This window comes from Phocoena sinus, chromosome 6, assembly GCF_008692025.1.
Source record: "Phocoena sinus isolate mPhoSin1 chromosome 6, mPhoSin1.pri, whole genome shotgun sequence".
In the NCBI taxonomy this organism is placed as follows: domain Eukaryota; kingdom Metazoa; phylum Chordata; class Mammalia; order Artiodactyla; family Phocoenidae; genus Phocoena; species Phocoena sinus.
This window is the reverse complement of record NC_045768.1, coordinates 103,891,592-103,907,291: the sequence shown is the minus strand read 5'-3', so window position 1 is coordinate 103,907,291 and position 15,700 is coordinate 103,891,592. Positions and strand designations below refer to the sequence as shown.

Sequence of the window (15,700 nt, the reverse complement as noted above, 5' to 3'; positions counted from 1 at the left end):
GCAGGGTCCGGTATAACACATCAACTAGGTCTGTTCTCATAAACCAACAAAAAACTTCCTCTTCTAAAGAGAAAAATAAGAATCTTTCCTATGACCAATAAAAATGTTATTTCACAATGGAAAAAACACCTGTGTTAATCATCTAAAGAACATTCTAATACAGTTAATAAAAAGGAAGGATTCTATCAGAACATCAGACAACGGTCCTACTGTGCCTTAAGCCAACACACAGCCATTTTAGGCACACACTAAAGCAAGATTTAAAAGGCACAATCCGATTTTTGGTAAGAAAACTTAACACAATGTTTTTGACCTTTGTTATGAAATTCTATATACTACTAGTAAAAACCAAGGAATTTATAATGTGTTACACAAAATGGAACTCTAATTTCTTCCAACCTCTTCGTTCTAGACTGTCAGCGCCCAGGTTTCATCCTAAGAAGGTGAAATAATCACTTTCTTTTGGGGGTGGAACGGTAATTGGTGGTGGTGGGAATGACAAAAGCCGTGTTACTGGTCTGTTTTCACTTCATCAGGCACACCACACCATCCCCTCGTTACCTACCTTCTCTATTTCTTATGTACTCTAATAAACAGAATAGGACACAATCAATCAGACAACCGAAGGTTCAAAAGTATAACACGCTCAGCATAAAAATCAGATGAGGGAAAATTAATAGATAGTATCTATAAATGGTAGTAATTAACAATAATGACTAAATATTAAGTGATCAAATTATTATTAGCTCTGACATTCTCTAAATACTTCAACTCCTGCACTGTAAGGCACTTTATGGGGTTACTCATTGATTTTATAATTCCATTTCAGGACTACAGTCCAAATAAATAATTTGAAAGAAACCAATTAAAATTAGTACCAACATGGTTATAGGTGAATTATTTACATACAGGCATACTTCATTTTATTGCACTTCCCTTTACCATTCTTCGCAGGTACTGCGTTTTTTTTACAAATTGGAGGTTTGTGGCAGCCCTGCAAGGACGAAGTCTATCAGCACTATTTTTCCAACAGCATTTGCTCACTTCCTTTCTGTGTCACATTTTGGTTATTCTCTCAATATGCCAAACTTTTTCATTATTATTATTATTTTATTTTTAACAGTGATCTGTGATCAGTGATCTTTGATATTACTATTGCAAAAAGATTATGACAGCATTTTTTAAAAATAAAGTGTTTTTTCAATTAAGGTATGTACATTGTTTTTTTAGACATAAATGCTATCGCACACTTAACAGACTACAGTATAGTGCAAACAACTTTTATATGCGTTGGGAAGCCAAAAAATTTCATGTGACTCTATTTACTGCAGTCATCTGGAGCCAAACCCTCAATATCTGAGATGTGCCTGTTATGAAATAAGCTGAACGTATTTCAAACATCCGATAATGAGGAAATATAAAAGTAACCTCTAGTACACAGGTTGGAAAATTATGGCCCACCAGCTGTTTATGTAAATAATGTTTTATTGGAACCCAGCCACGACCATTTGTTTATATATTGTCTTTGGCTGCTTTCACTTGACAACAGCAGGGTTGAAGAGTAGAGACAGACTGAAAATATTTACTATCTGGCCCTTTACAAAAAATGCTCCTCAACCCCTGCTCTAGAATATTAATATAATTGGATATTAACATTAAATGAACAAATATGACTTATGTGGGTACAGAGACACAACAAACTAATGTCAAAGCACACACTGTCTACAGACAGGTACAACTATAATGTGCCAAGCACTATACTAAGTGAGCATTTACATATATCCTCATTTTATCCTTCTAATACCACTATGATACAGACATCATCTTCAATTAACAGGAGTGTACGAAAGCACGGAGAGATTAAGTAACTTGCCTATCACACCTCTATCAAGTGTCAGAGCCAAGATTCAAATTTAGCAGGTGTGAACAATCATATGGATAAGGTGGCAGCACAGAATCCTATAAATCACTGGATGATGAATAAAGAAATAATATATGTGTTCAGTTTACTGCTTCTTTTTCATTGCCAAAATGTCTGTGTTCAATAAAACATTTAGAGTCAAACTACATCACCTTTATACTATTTACTAATGACCACATTACAGTTACTTGTAGCCCTACCATAAAACTGAGCATTTTTTTCAGCACCTGCTATATTCAAGGGGCTGGGTGATCCACAGTCTAAATTCTACCGTCTAAAGGGGCTTAAAGCAGAATGTAATCACAACAGATAAACAGTTAACCAAGAAAAGATTTAGTAAATGTTTAAGAGAACCAAAGAAGGAATATTGTAAGGCAAAATAAACAATTATAAAATGAATTCTAAGCATAAAGACTGAGTAACTATATAAAGATGCTCCCTTCATTTTAAAAATAAATGGGGAGGAATCAACTAGAATAAGCTGCTTACATATTTTTACCCATCTGGATTATAGATTCCCAAGTTTCACTTGAAACAGTTAACATAGCATCCACTGAATGCTGACAAACCTGATTCTGTATTTTTCTCAATATGATTAGTCTTTATTTAAAAAAAATTTTTTTACTGACCTAAGAGAATTTTTATTGTTAAATACAGATACACTTTTTAATGAAACAAGAATGTGCAGTATTTTTTCAATAAAATTATGTCAGATCACAAACATTTTTACTTAATCCTAAATTTAACTTAACCTGGTCCAAACTGTTATTTATTCTTATTCCGCCCAGAAAACGATGCATATACTTTAACCCGTGTCGCAAATTCACTTGCTCACAAAAACATTACTGAGCACTTACTGTGCTATCACTGAGACATCAGTATTAAGAGCCGCCCCCATAAGAGCAGCTCACACTTACACAGTGCTGGGTACTGTGCTAAGTACCCCTCAATATGATTAGTCTTTAAAGCTAAGTAACACAGAAGAAAATTTTAAAGGTTAAAATTCATAAAATACTACAAACATTGCTGCAGCAAATAATTCTAAAAAATTCAGGCCTAGCTACTTTATGCATCACAAGACAGCATAAATCTCATGACAAGAGGTTCACAAAAATTCTATGAATAACCACTGTTTCTTAAAATTCTACATTTTTGATATTATCTCAAAAGGGACCGCTCTGGCGAAAAAAGCAAGCGTCTGCGAAGACTTGCTGCAAGAGCAGCTGCCAGCGTGGCCTTCTAGGTATCAAATGAAACTTTCAGGCCTGGAAGAAAATGAGCTTATTAGCAAGTTGACTATATTGAATCTTACCTTTTTGCAAATAATATTTAATTTCCCACAAAACTCTACTAGGTAATCAGTCTCCTTTCCTTTTTGTTACATTTCAGTAAAAACAAAGGTTAACAAAGAACACTACAACTAACTCCGTAAACGAAGATGTCCCAAAAAAGTACCAATAAAAATGTGAAGTTAACTTTGCACTTCCTCTTTCAAAAGGCTGAAGTGAAAGACAGAAGTCAAAATTAAAAATCTGTAATTGGTCTTCCGCTTCTGGCCATGGGGGAGTAAGACAATCTGGATTCAGCCTCTAGCTATGAATGACTAGAAAATATATGCAACTGTTTTCAGACAATGGACAACATGGAGTTTAGGACTGTGAACCCTTAGATAAGAGTAAGTGAGCCCTGTATTTGCCCTAACTTACCGCCTGGACAGTGCAATGAGTCAGGAAGAATCCAAACATAGGCCAGCAACCTCACCGGGCTGTGGAGTCAGAAACTGGGGGTTAGGGAAAGCTAAAGCAGCTAGATTTTGTGGATAGAGTACAAAGAGAAAGTTCAAGGGATCTACAGAGATCACTAAAAATCTTTGGTTTAGTACTGATCTGAAGACATGTGGTGTGCCACTCCACAAGGCCTAAAAAAGAACCATCAGAAAGTTTACAAGTGTTCAGAATAAAGAGGTCTCCCACTCAGTCAGAGTAAAGAAACCTCATAATTAATAAGGCATGAGGTAAAGTCCTCAGAAGGGTATCACCTTAGTGGTGAGACTAAGTCAGCACCATATTGAATTTGTCCTGACAAAGCTTAAAAGCAAACATTGAAAAACTGATCTCAAGTAACTTAACCACGTGCAAGGACGGAATCCGACAACATAAATTCATGTCTGGCATCTAAAATCACCAGGAATGTAAGGAAGCAGGAAAATATTACCCATAACCAGAAGAAAAACAAACCAATAGAAACAGAACCAGAACTGACAAAAATGATGGAAGAATCATTTTTAGAAGACAAGGGCCTTAAAATAGCTGTTGTAAATATGCTCCATGTGCTCAAGACAAAGAAGGAACATCTGAAAATGAAAAGTACACAATTTGAAATGAAAGATACACCGGATAGGATTAACAGATTAGATGCTGCAGTAGAAAAGGTCAAGAACTTGAAGGCCTAGTAACAGAATCAAAACAAAATGATGTTGGGGGGGGGGGGAGCGGGGGAGAAAAAGAACGAAGTCTTGATTTGTAGGATAATATCAAGTGTTCTAACATACGTATCACTGCAGTCCCAGGAAAAAAGGTGGGGCATATTTGGAAAAATGACCAGTATGTAAGTGCTCAAGCATGATGACAGTATATGTAGAATAATCCAACCAAGGGATAAATGCAGACTTACAAAGGTATACAGTAGTGGCAACTCAATAAACTTCATTAGTTTTTTGTTAGTGATGTGACTGCAAAATCATGAAGAATTCCAACATTTCAAAGCATAATCTTCCCCTGATTTACAAAGTAAACTTTAGTATACACATTAAACACATACTAAAAGTACCAAATAGAGTTGGGTTTTAGGCTTAGAAAATAAAGTCTTTTTCAGCACCAAGAACGTTTGGCAGAATATTCTAAATCATGCAGACCATGGGACAACTTCTTCCTGTTCAAGACTGTCCTGCAAACTGCAGAATAGCTAGCATACTCGGCCCATGCCTAGTAAGTGTCAATAATGCCTTTAATCATTGGTAAAATTAGGTAAAAAAAAAGAATTCAATAGGACTAGAGTTTATTAATATGTATATATTTGACAAAAGGTATGGTGAAGATATAATGGTCATAAATCTTCAAAGATTTTTACTTTATACTTCATATAGTTCAGAGTTATTAGGAATAGAAGAGTTGACAATAATTAGAGAAGGTGGACAAATCCTTTTCCACACCTGACAGATTAAAAATAGGTAGGGGGGGCTTCCCTGGCGGCGCAGTGGTTGAGAGTCCGTCCGCCTGCCGATGCAGGGGACACGGGTTCGTGCCCCGGTCCGGGAAGATCCCACATGCCGTGGAGCGGCTGGGCCCGTGAACCGTGGCTGCTGAGCCTGCGCGTCTGGAGCCTGTGCTCCGCAACAGGAGAGGCTACAACAGTGAGAGGCCCGCGTACCACAAAAAAAAAAAATAAAAAAATAAGTAGGGAGGCAGGGAAGGGAGAAAGAAAGGACAGACACTTGAAAAATATAATTGATACACACACACAAAGAACTTTATACCAATATAAAAATACGTATTTCTTCCAAAGAGCTTTGCAATTTAAAAAACTCAGGTGCAGCGACAGAGCCCCTTAAAAAATTTTACTTATAAAGACCACATTCTCAATCACAATAACATTAGCTAAAGATTAATAACCACTGGTTCTAATCAACCACTTAGTAACCTTAAAACTCTAAGGGCAAAGATAAAAATCAGTACTGCAATAAAAATATTTTAAAAGATTTACAGGAACATAAGTATATAAATATTTAAGATAGTATTGTTCTTTTTTAAAAAAAGAGATACAATGATCACTATAAAACAAACCAACTTATAAAAACTGAAAGAATAAAAAATCTGAAATCCCACCACAAGGGATAACCATAGGTAATGAATGAACAATCTTTTAAGCAAACTCATGCAAATTGCAAAATATGTATGAGATGTATTGATATTTATATATGTTATGACTTCTGTAAGACCAATTTCAGTAATGGAATTATAATTAAAATTAACTTTACTCTTTTTTTTTGATCACACAAATAACTACTTCGTAAAAAACTATAGTCATCTACTCTTAACCCCTCTTTTGAGAGAATTTCAGTATAGTATATCCTTCCATAGTTTGTCCACATGTACTTCCCATGCTCAGTACAAAAAAAAATCTATTGTGCTGAGAAAGAATGTTACCTACATTATATCGCTGAGTTAAAAAAAAGTTACAAATCATATTTGATCCTACTGGTATAACAGAAACAAAACGATCAGAGCATTACGGAATTGGTGACCTGAGCACAGACAGGGAGACCAGTAACAGATACACGAATGACAGACGAATCTCTACAAAGTAAAAAAAAGTAATGAGGTAGCACTACACACCACTCAAATGACTAAACTTTTATCTAAAAATTGACAATGGCTAGTGCTGGCATTGAGCAACTGGAGCCCTCACATACAGTTGATAGGAATGCAACCCACTTTGGGGGAAAAATTTGGCAGTTTCTCATAAAGCTAAAACAAACACCATGCAACCCAACAACCACATTACTAGATGTTTACCCAAGTCAAATGAAAACTTATATTCACACAAAAATCTGAATGCAAATGTTTATAGCATCTTTATTTGTAATCACCAAAAACTGGACACAAACCAAATGATCCTTAACTGGTGAATGAATAAACAAAATGAGGTATATATCCATGCAATGAAGCACCACTCAGCAAAAAAGAAAAAGGAACAAACTACCAATAGAAGCAGTAACATGGATAAAATTCAAAATGCATTATGCTAAGCGATAGAAGCCAGATTCAGAAGGCTACACACTACACGATTCCACTTATCTGACATTCTGGAAAAGGTATAACTACAGGGATAGGCGTGGGGTAGAGGCTGACTACAAGGGGACATGAAACTTTTTGAAGTGACGGACCTGCTTTTTATGTTGACTATGGTAGTGACTGTACGGTTTTTATCAAAGCTTGAAGAACTATACATAAAAGGAGAAATTTCACTGTATGTAAATTATACCATAAGAAAACAATAACAAAATCCAACTACTGGAATCTCATCTCAGACATGCCAAAATCTGTCTCTTACGTTTTACGTACTGGTTACAAGATGCTTTCCTGCTCTAAAACCTTCAAGGTTCTCTAAGGATTACCAGAAGATTTTTGAAGTACTGCCTGGCATTCAATCTCCTCCATAGTATGAAGACCTCCCTTAGGTATACCATCCTACTTCCTAGTACCATAGCACTCACCAAATTCTCTAGTGAAGCTGAGGTTCTTACACCTCCCACATACATACTTTTGCCCACCCTCAACTACTCCTTCTTTAGCTTGGATATATTGTCTACCTTGCCTGAAATACCTTCTTTCCTCTCCCCCTTCCTTCAGCCCTTCTGTATGTGCTCCATCAGGGGAAAAAAACAAACAAACAGAATTAATTCATATAAGATTTCTGGAGAGGTAGAACTACACCAGAAGATTAAAATCTATAGATGTAATAAAATAAAAATGTGATTTTTACACAATAACTAAATAGAAGACAAGTGGACTAGGAAAAATACTTGTATTTCTAGAAACAGTTCATATAACATAGGAGAACAATTCACAGAAGGGGAAATACTAGTAAAACATAAGGAAAGAGCCAGTCAAATCAAATTAAATAAAATTTTTAACAAGACACCATTTTCTATCTCCTAAACTAGAGGCAAAATACTAATTGTTCATAAGGCTGGTATTTGCCTACACTGTAGACAGAAGTATATATTATTACTGTAGAAAACTACTTCATAATTTATATCAGAAGCCACAAAGCATTCATTCCCTTGGAACTTCATGTCACTTCATGTCATAAGTCATCATACTGAAATAATCCAAAAAAATTTTAATGCATAAAGATACTAATGTCTTTAAAATATCTAAAATGTTAGAGAATATAAGAGAAACATCAAATGTGCTTATCCTGCCAATATCCTTTCACATTCTGCTCTCATGTTCCCTGAAATCCTCCTCTTTTCACCCTTTCCCTACAAGCCCTGGCTCTTCATTAACCATTAGGGAAGAGCAACAAGACAACTGGGCAAACAGTCTCAGCTCTGCTATTAAGTAATAATTTGACAGTGAGTAAGTCGATTAATCTTCATGAACTTCAAATTCCTCATCTGCAAAGAAACATTGACAGATGATCTCTTCCGAGGATTTGTCTTGCACAGAGCATGTACACAACATACACTCAGACACTTAAACTCAACACATCCAAGGGAGGAAGAAAACAGAATAATGGCTGGAGAAAATTAACATGCTTTTGTTAGGATGCATAAACTTCTAATATGCAAAAATTGAAGACCTAAAAGAACAACACATCTGCAACAGTTGCATAACTCTACCCATGACCACGGATCTCTGCGAGAGATCTCACTCTGACAAAAATGGATCCCAGATTTATTTCTTAACATGGAACTCATCAACAATAGTGATTTAATGAAAGTTACTTCCAGTTAGTTTTAAGCTAATCAGTGATGAAATAGGAATGGAACCCAATGAAGCTGCTCTGCTCAACTTCAGCCACTGCTGCAGCAGTAAAGCACCAGAGATCCTCATGTCATCTGTCGTTAACTCGCACACCTTCATGAGATGGTATCTTCCTCGCTTTTATACACAAGTCAGAAACTACTTAATACATGTACACATAACAGAAAAGTTCCCCATTTTTCAAGCGTCATGGAACAAAATCTACGTAACACAAGAGTTAACTGAGCTGGATCTTTTCGTCTTCTATAAGTTTATTTTATCATAATTTTGGACTTACAGAAGAGTTACAAGGACAGTACAGAGAGTTCCCATCTACACTCACCTAGTTTCTCCTATTGTTTACATCTTACATTACTATGGGGCATTTGTCACAACTAAGGGATTAACACTTGAATATGATTACTAACTAAACTCCACAGTTTTGTTCAGATTTCACTAGTTTTTCCCTACTGTTCTTTTTCAGTTCCAGGATACCACATTAGCTTCCTATGGTCTGTGACAATTTCTCAGGCTTTTCTCGTTTCTGATGACCTTGACAGCTTTGAAGAGTACTGGTCAGGTACTTTGCAGCATGTCTCTCCATTTGGGACTGTGTTTTCCTCACAGCCAGTCTGCAATTATGGGTTACTGGCAGGAAGATCACAGAGAGGAGATGCCATTCTTTTCACATCACATCAAGGGTACATCCTACCAGTATGACTTATTGATGACAACTGGATGACCTGGCCAAGGTACTGTCTGCCAAGTTCCTCCAGTCACTCCACCCCCCTAGAATGTACTCCGGAAGAAATCACTAAAGGGACAGAGAGAGAGAGCGAGAGGGAGTGTGTGTATGTTAAGCTCCATCCCTTTGAGGGGGAATAGCTAGTTAAATTATTTGGAATTCTTCTGTATAGGAAATTTGTCTCTTCTCCCTCATTTGTTTATCCAGTCAATCATTTATCAGTAGGAACTCACAGGCATTAATGTCATACTTGGGGTTATAATCTAATAATATGTAATTATTGTATTGCTCAAACTGTTCCTGATTTGGCCACTGAGAACTCTTTCAGACTGGCTCCTGGGTCCTTCTGACATATTCCCATCCTTCTGGTTTTTTTGAGCACTTCTGGAATCTTTTTTTTAATGTGTAACTTTCAGATATTCTTAATATTACCACAAATTAAAGATGACTTCTAACTCATTCTATAGTTACATACTAAGTTTTAAGAACTGAATTCTCTCAGTTCTGAAGAGAAGTATAAATATACTGAGAACAAAAGGAATAACTAGAGAACCGTAACTGACTCTCATCCTTGGATTATCTGACCACGACTGAGATTTCTATCCTGGAATAGATTCTCATTTGGTCAGCTGAGGTTCTAACAGTTAAGAAACTGTGTGTGTTAGCCTTCTTAGAAGTCTTAGCACATGCCTACAACTTGGATTTCATAATTCTAATCTTCCTGTACTCACTGCTTTTTTTTATTTTCAGATGTTGGGGAAGTGGGGTGAGAACACAGCAGGCAAACTACTCTCCATTATAGTCAAGGGACTGCTGTCAAACCATCCTGGCACATAACAGCACAGAAATGAATTCTCATTTTGATCCAGTTTGTTTGAACACTTAAGAGTTCTCATTAAGAAGTCTGTTATCTTGTAAAGCAAATAACGTCTAATGAAGACATTAAAAAATAAAATAAATGTAAAAAAAAAAAGCAGCATGTTACCCTTGTTCAGACACATAACCATTTTCACAGTCTTTTCTCCTCTCTTAATTTAGTATACCCTCTGCGGAGAACACTGAACTTCAGGATTGCCCCACACAGCTAAGAAGAATATGATTCACCCAAATTTCTTCTCAAAGGTAACTAATTACTCCCTAGCATAGAAAATACTTTGCTGGATAATGTAGCTATAAAATGCTAGTTTTTTGATAAAGGGTAGGCAAGCTGAAGGTATAGTTATTTCCCTGCAGACCGCTATGATGTGCCTTTGTCACTGTTGACCTCTAGAGGGAGCTCAAAGTTCTTGTTACTTCTTCCCAAAGGTCAGGACACTCCTCCCACAAGTTTGCTGTGGTCAAAACTTAAGAACATTTTATTTCGGCACCCCAAAAAGAAAGTTAAGTGTGTGCCATCCCTTTAGCAATTTCTTGCCCAGCAGAAGTGAGTAAGACGTAACCTGCTCACCTGCTCCTACGGTGAGCCCCAACCACTTCTGCCTCTCTCCCTTCCCGACTCCTCTTTCCTACTTTGCATTGGCTAGGGCAGATCACTGTAGCCTGAAAGGCTGCAGGGAGGGCGGCACTCCTGCTGATGGTAGCAGCCAGTGCACCTCCACCTTCCTCCCGCCAGGACACATTGGCATGGAGGTGAGGGGAGGCTGCTCGCGTCTGCTCCAAGGACTGAGCGATCATTACCTTAGCACACCTCTACCACATTCTTGGGGCAGGGAACTTGTGCAGGAAATGTCCAGAAGTCAGACTGGTCATTTCCCCACTGTCAAATTGCCATTTCTTCTGTCTGTATGACCCTAAGGAAGTAACTCAGCCCCTTGAAGACTTAATTTCCTCATCTTTAAATACCTACCTCAGAGTTGCTTTTAGGGCTAAACAAGCCATAAACGCAAAGAAATGATCCCTGAATGAGGCACACAGTAGGCACACTGGTTAAAAGAAGATATGGGCTGGGGTTTGGGCTCTGTTGCACAAAGCAGGAACAAGCAGTTTCCCTTGTTTCTAGACTATTCCAGTGAATCAACGTAGCCTAGGTAAAAAAAAAAGTTCCCCAAATGGTCCAGCTGAGCTCCCAGGAGCCTGAGGGTAAAGCCCAAACTGGGAACAAAGTATTGCAGCTGCCGGGCTTGCTGCTTCTTTGTAGATACACTCAAGAGGCCTCAGGATGAAATGAAGCACAACTGGTTGAGGACAGGATCCTGTACTTCTGTCTCTTGGTCAAAATATCACCTCGGTTTTACCATGATTTCCAAGAACAAAGTAAGTGCTCACAGCCTTCATCATAACCTTTTCTCAACCTCTGACTCAGTGACCGGGAACACATTACGAGATAAGCTCAACAAAGACCGCTGGCTGTTGATGCTCATACAGAACCTACATTGTAATGTTGCCATGAGAGTCAGGGTCCATAAGGTGATTTCCAGAGATGTGTTCTGGAACCAGCCTCCCTTCTTTTTTACTTGTTCCTGGATAATCTGATATCATGTTTGGATAAAATGGAATGGAACAATACCCTCCTGCAACAAAGAACAGAAAGATAAACAGTTGCTAATACATTTAGTCTACAGGGGTGATTTAACAAACAAGCCTTGGTGTATTAATGTTATATATAATGTTAGAAAGTAGAGCTCTAAATTGACCATTCTAAGCCTAGTTACCATCTTCATTAGATGTTCACCAACTTTTAACGGACTCATAAGTAAGTCCACTGAACAAATCATCTCATTAGGTTGCCTTATCGAAATAAAATGCAAATAGTTTCTCGTGGAGATTATACAAACAAGCAAGTACTGCACAAAGCTCCTGCATCTACGCATGCCTTATTAAAATATTTTTATAACCAGATGGGTATCTGGTTATTAATATCTACCTAAAATCTTTCAAACTAGGATTATTATGGCCACGCTATAAGAACCTGAAAGCACTTCACTGACCAACCAGTGCAAATTTGTTTTCTGATAGAATTCCTTCAGCTCACCTAAAACTGGGTACAAAGAGGCAGAATATTTAGAAAAAGAGGTTAGAGGACTTTAAGATACAATACAAATAATGTTATCGAATTTATCCTGATGACAAAAGGAAGCCCACTGGGAAGTTTTAAATATGAGTAATCCAATTAGACATGTACCTTAGATTACTCAGGCTGAAGTGGACTGGGAATTGGGAGAAGGTTAAGTAGAAGGAAGTCTGGAGACAAACCTAGAGTTACTCCAGAAATCCTGCTAAGCAATGAAAGTGACCTGAGTAAATCAGTATTAGTGTAGTAACAATATTATAAGTAGCCAACATTTAAAATTCACTTACAGTATGTTAGGGATTTAATCTTCATAACAAATCTATGAAGCTGGTGGTATTAATATATCCATTTAACAGATGAAGAAACTAAAGCATGGAAGCAAAAGAGGGAACAGAAGTGTACAGACTTTAAAATTCATTTATGAAGTATATAAAGCAAGGCTTGATAATTAATAAGCTGTGGAGAGCTGAAGATGAAAGCAAGAATAATGTCCAGGTTCTCATGCTGGCTGAATGTACTTATTACCATCAAGGGACAGATATTTTACCTTACTTTAGGTATTCTTTAATAGCATCTAAATGGCAGGTCCAACTTCAGGTAAAAGAAAAAAGCTAAGCACCATTGGCTAAGTTCAAAAGAGCATGTCATGAATGATTTCACCAAAACTCTTAACCAAAAGGAATACATCATACATTACTATAAAAAAGTAATTTCGGTCAGAACATTCTTTTTCCTCATCTTTTCCTTTTTTATCCTTTTCTTCTCGGTTCTGGTAGGTTAGTTTGCTCTAGGTGATAGTTCTCTGACCTTGTTTCAATTGTATTTACACTGCAACTCATTGTTTCTGCTATACTTTTTAAACAATTATAATCGTATTTTTCAAATAATTTGAAATTAATTTCACAATTCCAGTTTCAAAGATGCAATTTCCTTCATGAAACTTACTCAAAAAGAATCAAAGTTTTTCTCCACTTACTTGAACTAAAAGTTCATTCCTCTGACAACTGATCTTATTTTTTATAAATCCTGCACATTTTTGTTGTTTTGCTCATTCCTTCAACAAATTCTTAAGAGAGTCATTCCTTTAACAAATATTTTACTGAGCATCTAATACATGTTAAGACACTCCAGGTTATGCCAGCATTTCTAGGTGCTAGGGATATGGGAGTTCATAAGACAGACCAAAAAATCCCTGCCCTCATGGATCATAAATTCTAGTGATGAGGGCATATGATAAACAAATGAATGATAAATATAAAATGTACCGGGTAGTGCTAATAAGTACTATACAAATACAGTAGGGTAGTCAAAGAAAGCCTCCCTGAGGAGACGACTTAGGCAGAAAATCAAATGACAGGGAATTAGTCATCCAAGCTTGTAAAAGTAAAGCATCCAAGCAGAGGACCTAAGTAGAATGAGTTTGCCAACTTGATAAGGACAAATGCAGGATAAAGTGATAGAAAAGATGGAGCATTTAACAGAGGCCAAACCATATTCAGCCTTGTAAGCCATGGTAGGACTGTGGATTTGTCGGAAAGTGATAGAACCATTGGAGAGATTTTAATTTATGTTTTCAAGTGCTCATCTGGTTCATAAGTTTATTGCAGTAGCCTGAGTAAGAGATGATGATGGTCTGAACTCAGGTGGCAGCCAGAGAAATGGGATGAATTCAGAATACAATCTGAAGACAGCACTGCAGAACTTGCTGAGGTTTTTAAAGAAGAGGTGTCACAGGAGGTGTCAAGAGGATGATTCCAAGGTTTTAGAACCACGTCCAATGGAGGAAAGTCAGTGCCATTTACTGAGGAGAGACACACCAAGAAAGAGCAGGTTTGGGGTAAGAAAAGAGCCAAAAATTCCATTTTCACGTCTTTGGTGTTGATTTCGACCAGACACACATGTAGAAATGTCATGTCAGCAGCTAGACAGATTTGACAACTTACGGGAGGAAGAGGAGATATAAATTAGAGTATCATCAATTAGTAGAGGCATTTAAGGACTAAATGTGATTTCCTAGCGAGCAAGTACAGATAAGAAAACAAGGTCTGGTCTGAGGACTGAGCCTTCAGGCTCTCCCACCATCAGCTGAAAAGGAGAAAGCAGCTAGGAAAGGAGATTGCACCGGTACTACTGGTGAGGTAAGAAGAGCTCTTCTGGAAGCCAGGCAAAGACAGTCTTTCTAAAAAGAAGCAGTGATGGGGAATTCCCTGGTGGTCCAGTGGTTAGGACTCCGCGCTGCCACTGCAGGGGGCAGGGGTTTGATCCCTGGTCGGGGAACTAAGATCCCACATGCCACGCAGCGCATCCAGAAAAAAATAAAATAAATAAATGAATAAATAAAAGGAGGCAGTGATGAACTGTGTCCGAAAGTGTAGAGAAATCAAGGGAATGCTGAGAATTAAACTTGGATCTGGTGACATGCAGATTTTGGGGGTGATTTTGACAAAAATGGTTTCAGGGGGTTGGTGTCCTTAAAATAAGTTATTTTCTGTGGCTTTATTTTACATTTATCAGGAGAAGCAGCTCTGGCACTGAGCTGTCTAGGTTGAAATCACTGCTCTGACAGTTGGAAATTTGGCTTGTGAAGGGCATCCTCTTTACGTCTGACACTGATGAAGATTTTCCCTTACTTTTATATGTCTTGGATTATTCTGGGAAACAGAGGGTTAAGCAAACACTGAAGCTGATTCATCATGCTCCAGAGTTGCTGACTTCTCAGGGGGCTGGGTATACTGAGTGTAGTGTTTTTTCAAGAAAAGCACTTGAGTGATACGCTGGGTCATTCCAAGCCTGAAAAATGCTATTCTATTGCCCTATGTGAAGGACAGTTTCACCAATTTAAGATTCTCAGTTTACACAGTTTTTTCCTTAATGTTTTCTACACGGCACTCCACTCACTGTCTTTTAGCACAGCATCTAAAAGACAGTGAGTGGAGTGCCACTCACTGTTTGTTGAACAGCATGGTTCAACAAAACCTTCTGTGATCACAGAAATGTTCTATTCTGCACTGTTCAACATGGTAGCCACTAGCCACATGCAGCTATTTACTGAGCACTTGAACAGCCAGCAGTGAGAGGACGAATTTATTTTAATTAAGTTTAACAGCTACACATGGCTAGTGGCTACCACTAACTGGACAGCTCTAGCATACAGAAGACAAACACAATGTCTACTTGATATACCTTCCTTTGCCAGTAACCTGTTTCTTGTCTCAATACTTGTACTACTTATTTCCACATCTTAAAATTTAGAAATCCACTAGGCTATTATTTCTAGGTGTGGATCCCATTTATTTTGCTTGGTATGCACTTAAGTTATCTGTAAAAGAAGTGTATTAACAGACCCTTCCACATGGAAGTTGTACAGAGGTTTTTAAATGAGTTTCAACTTGCCAAACACGCGGCACATAGTAAGTGCTCAATAAATATATTCCCTGAGCCCTTTTGATCTGTTCTCTCTGACCTCTCACTCTGAACTTTTACTCTACATGGAA

At 37.5% G+C, this 15,700-nt stretch overlaps 1 protein-coding gene across 3 annotated transcripts in view; it reads right to left on the bottom strand.

Moving 5' to 3' along the window:
• Positions 1 to 15,700, bottom strand: part of PPP2R2A (protein phosphatase 2 regulatory subunit Balpha) — an 84,770-nt gene that overhangs the window by 34,997 nt on the left and 34,073 nt on the right. The window contains exon 1 of one of the 3 annotated variants that reach the window (XM_032635544.1): positions 11,568 to 11,598. The exons of the other annotated variants lie outside the window; for them this stretch is intronic. Within the exon in view, the coding sequence (XP_032491435.1) occupies positions 11,568 to 11,583 (16 nt within the window). The 5' untranslated portion in view covers positions 11,584 to 11,598. Of the gene's footprint in view, positions 1 to 11,567; positions 11,599 to 15,700 lie in introns of those variants that run through there. 3 annotated transcript variants of the gene reach the window in all.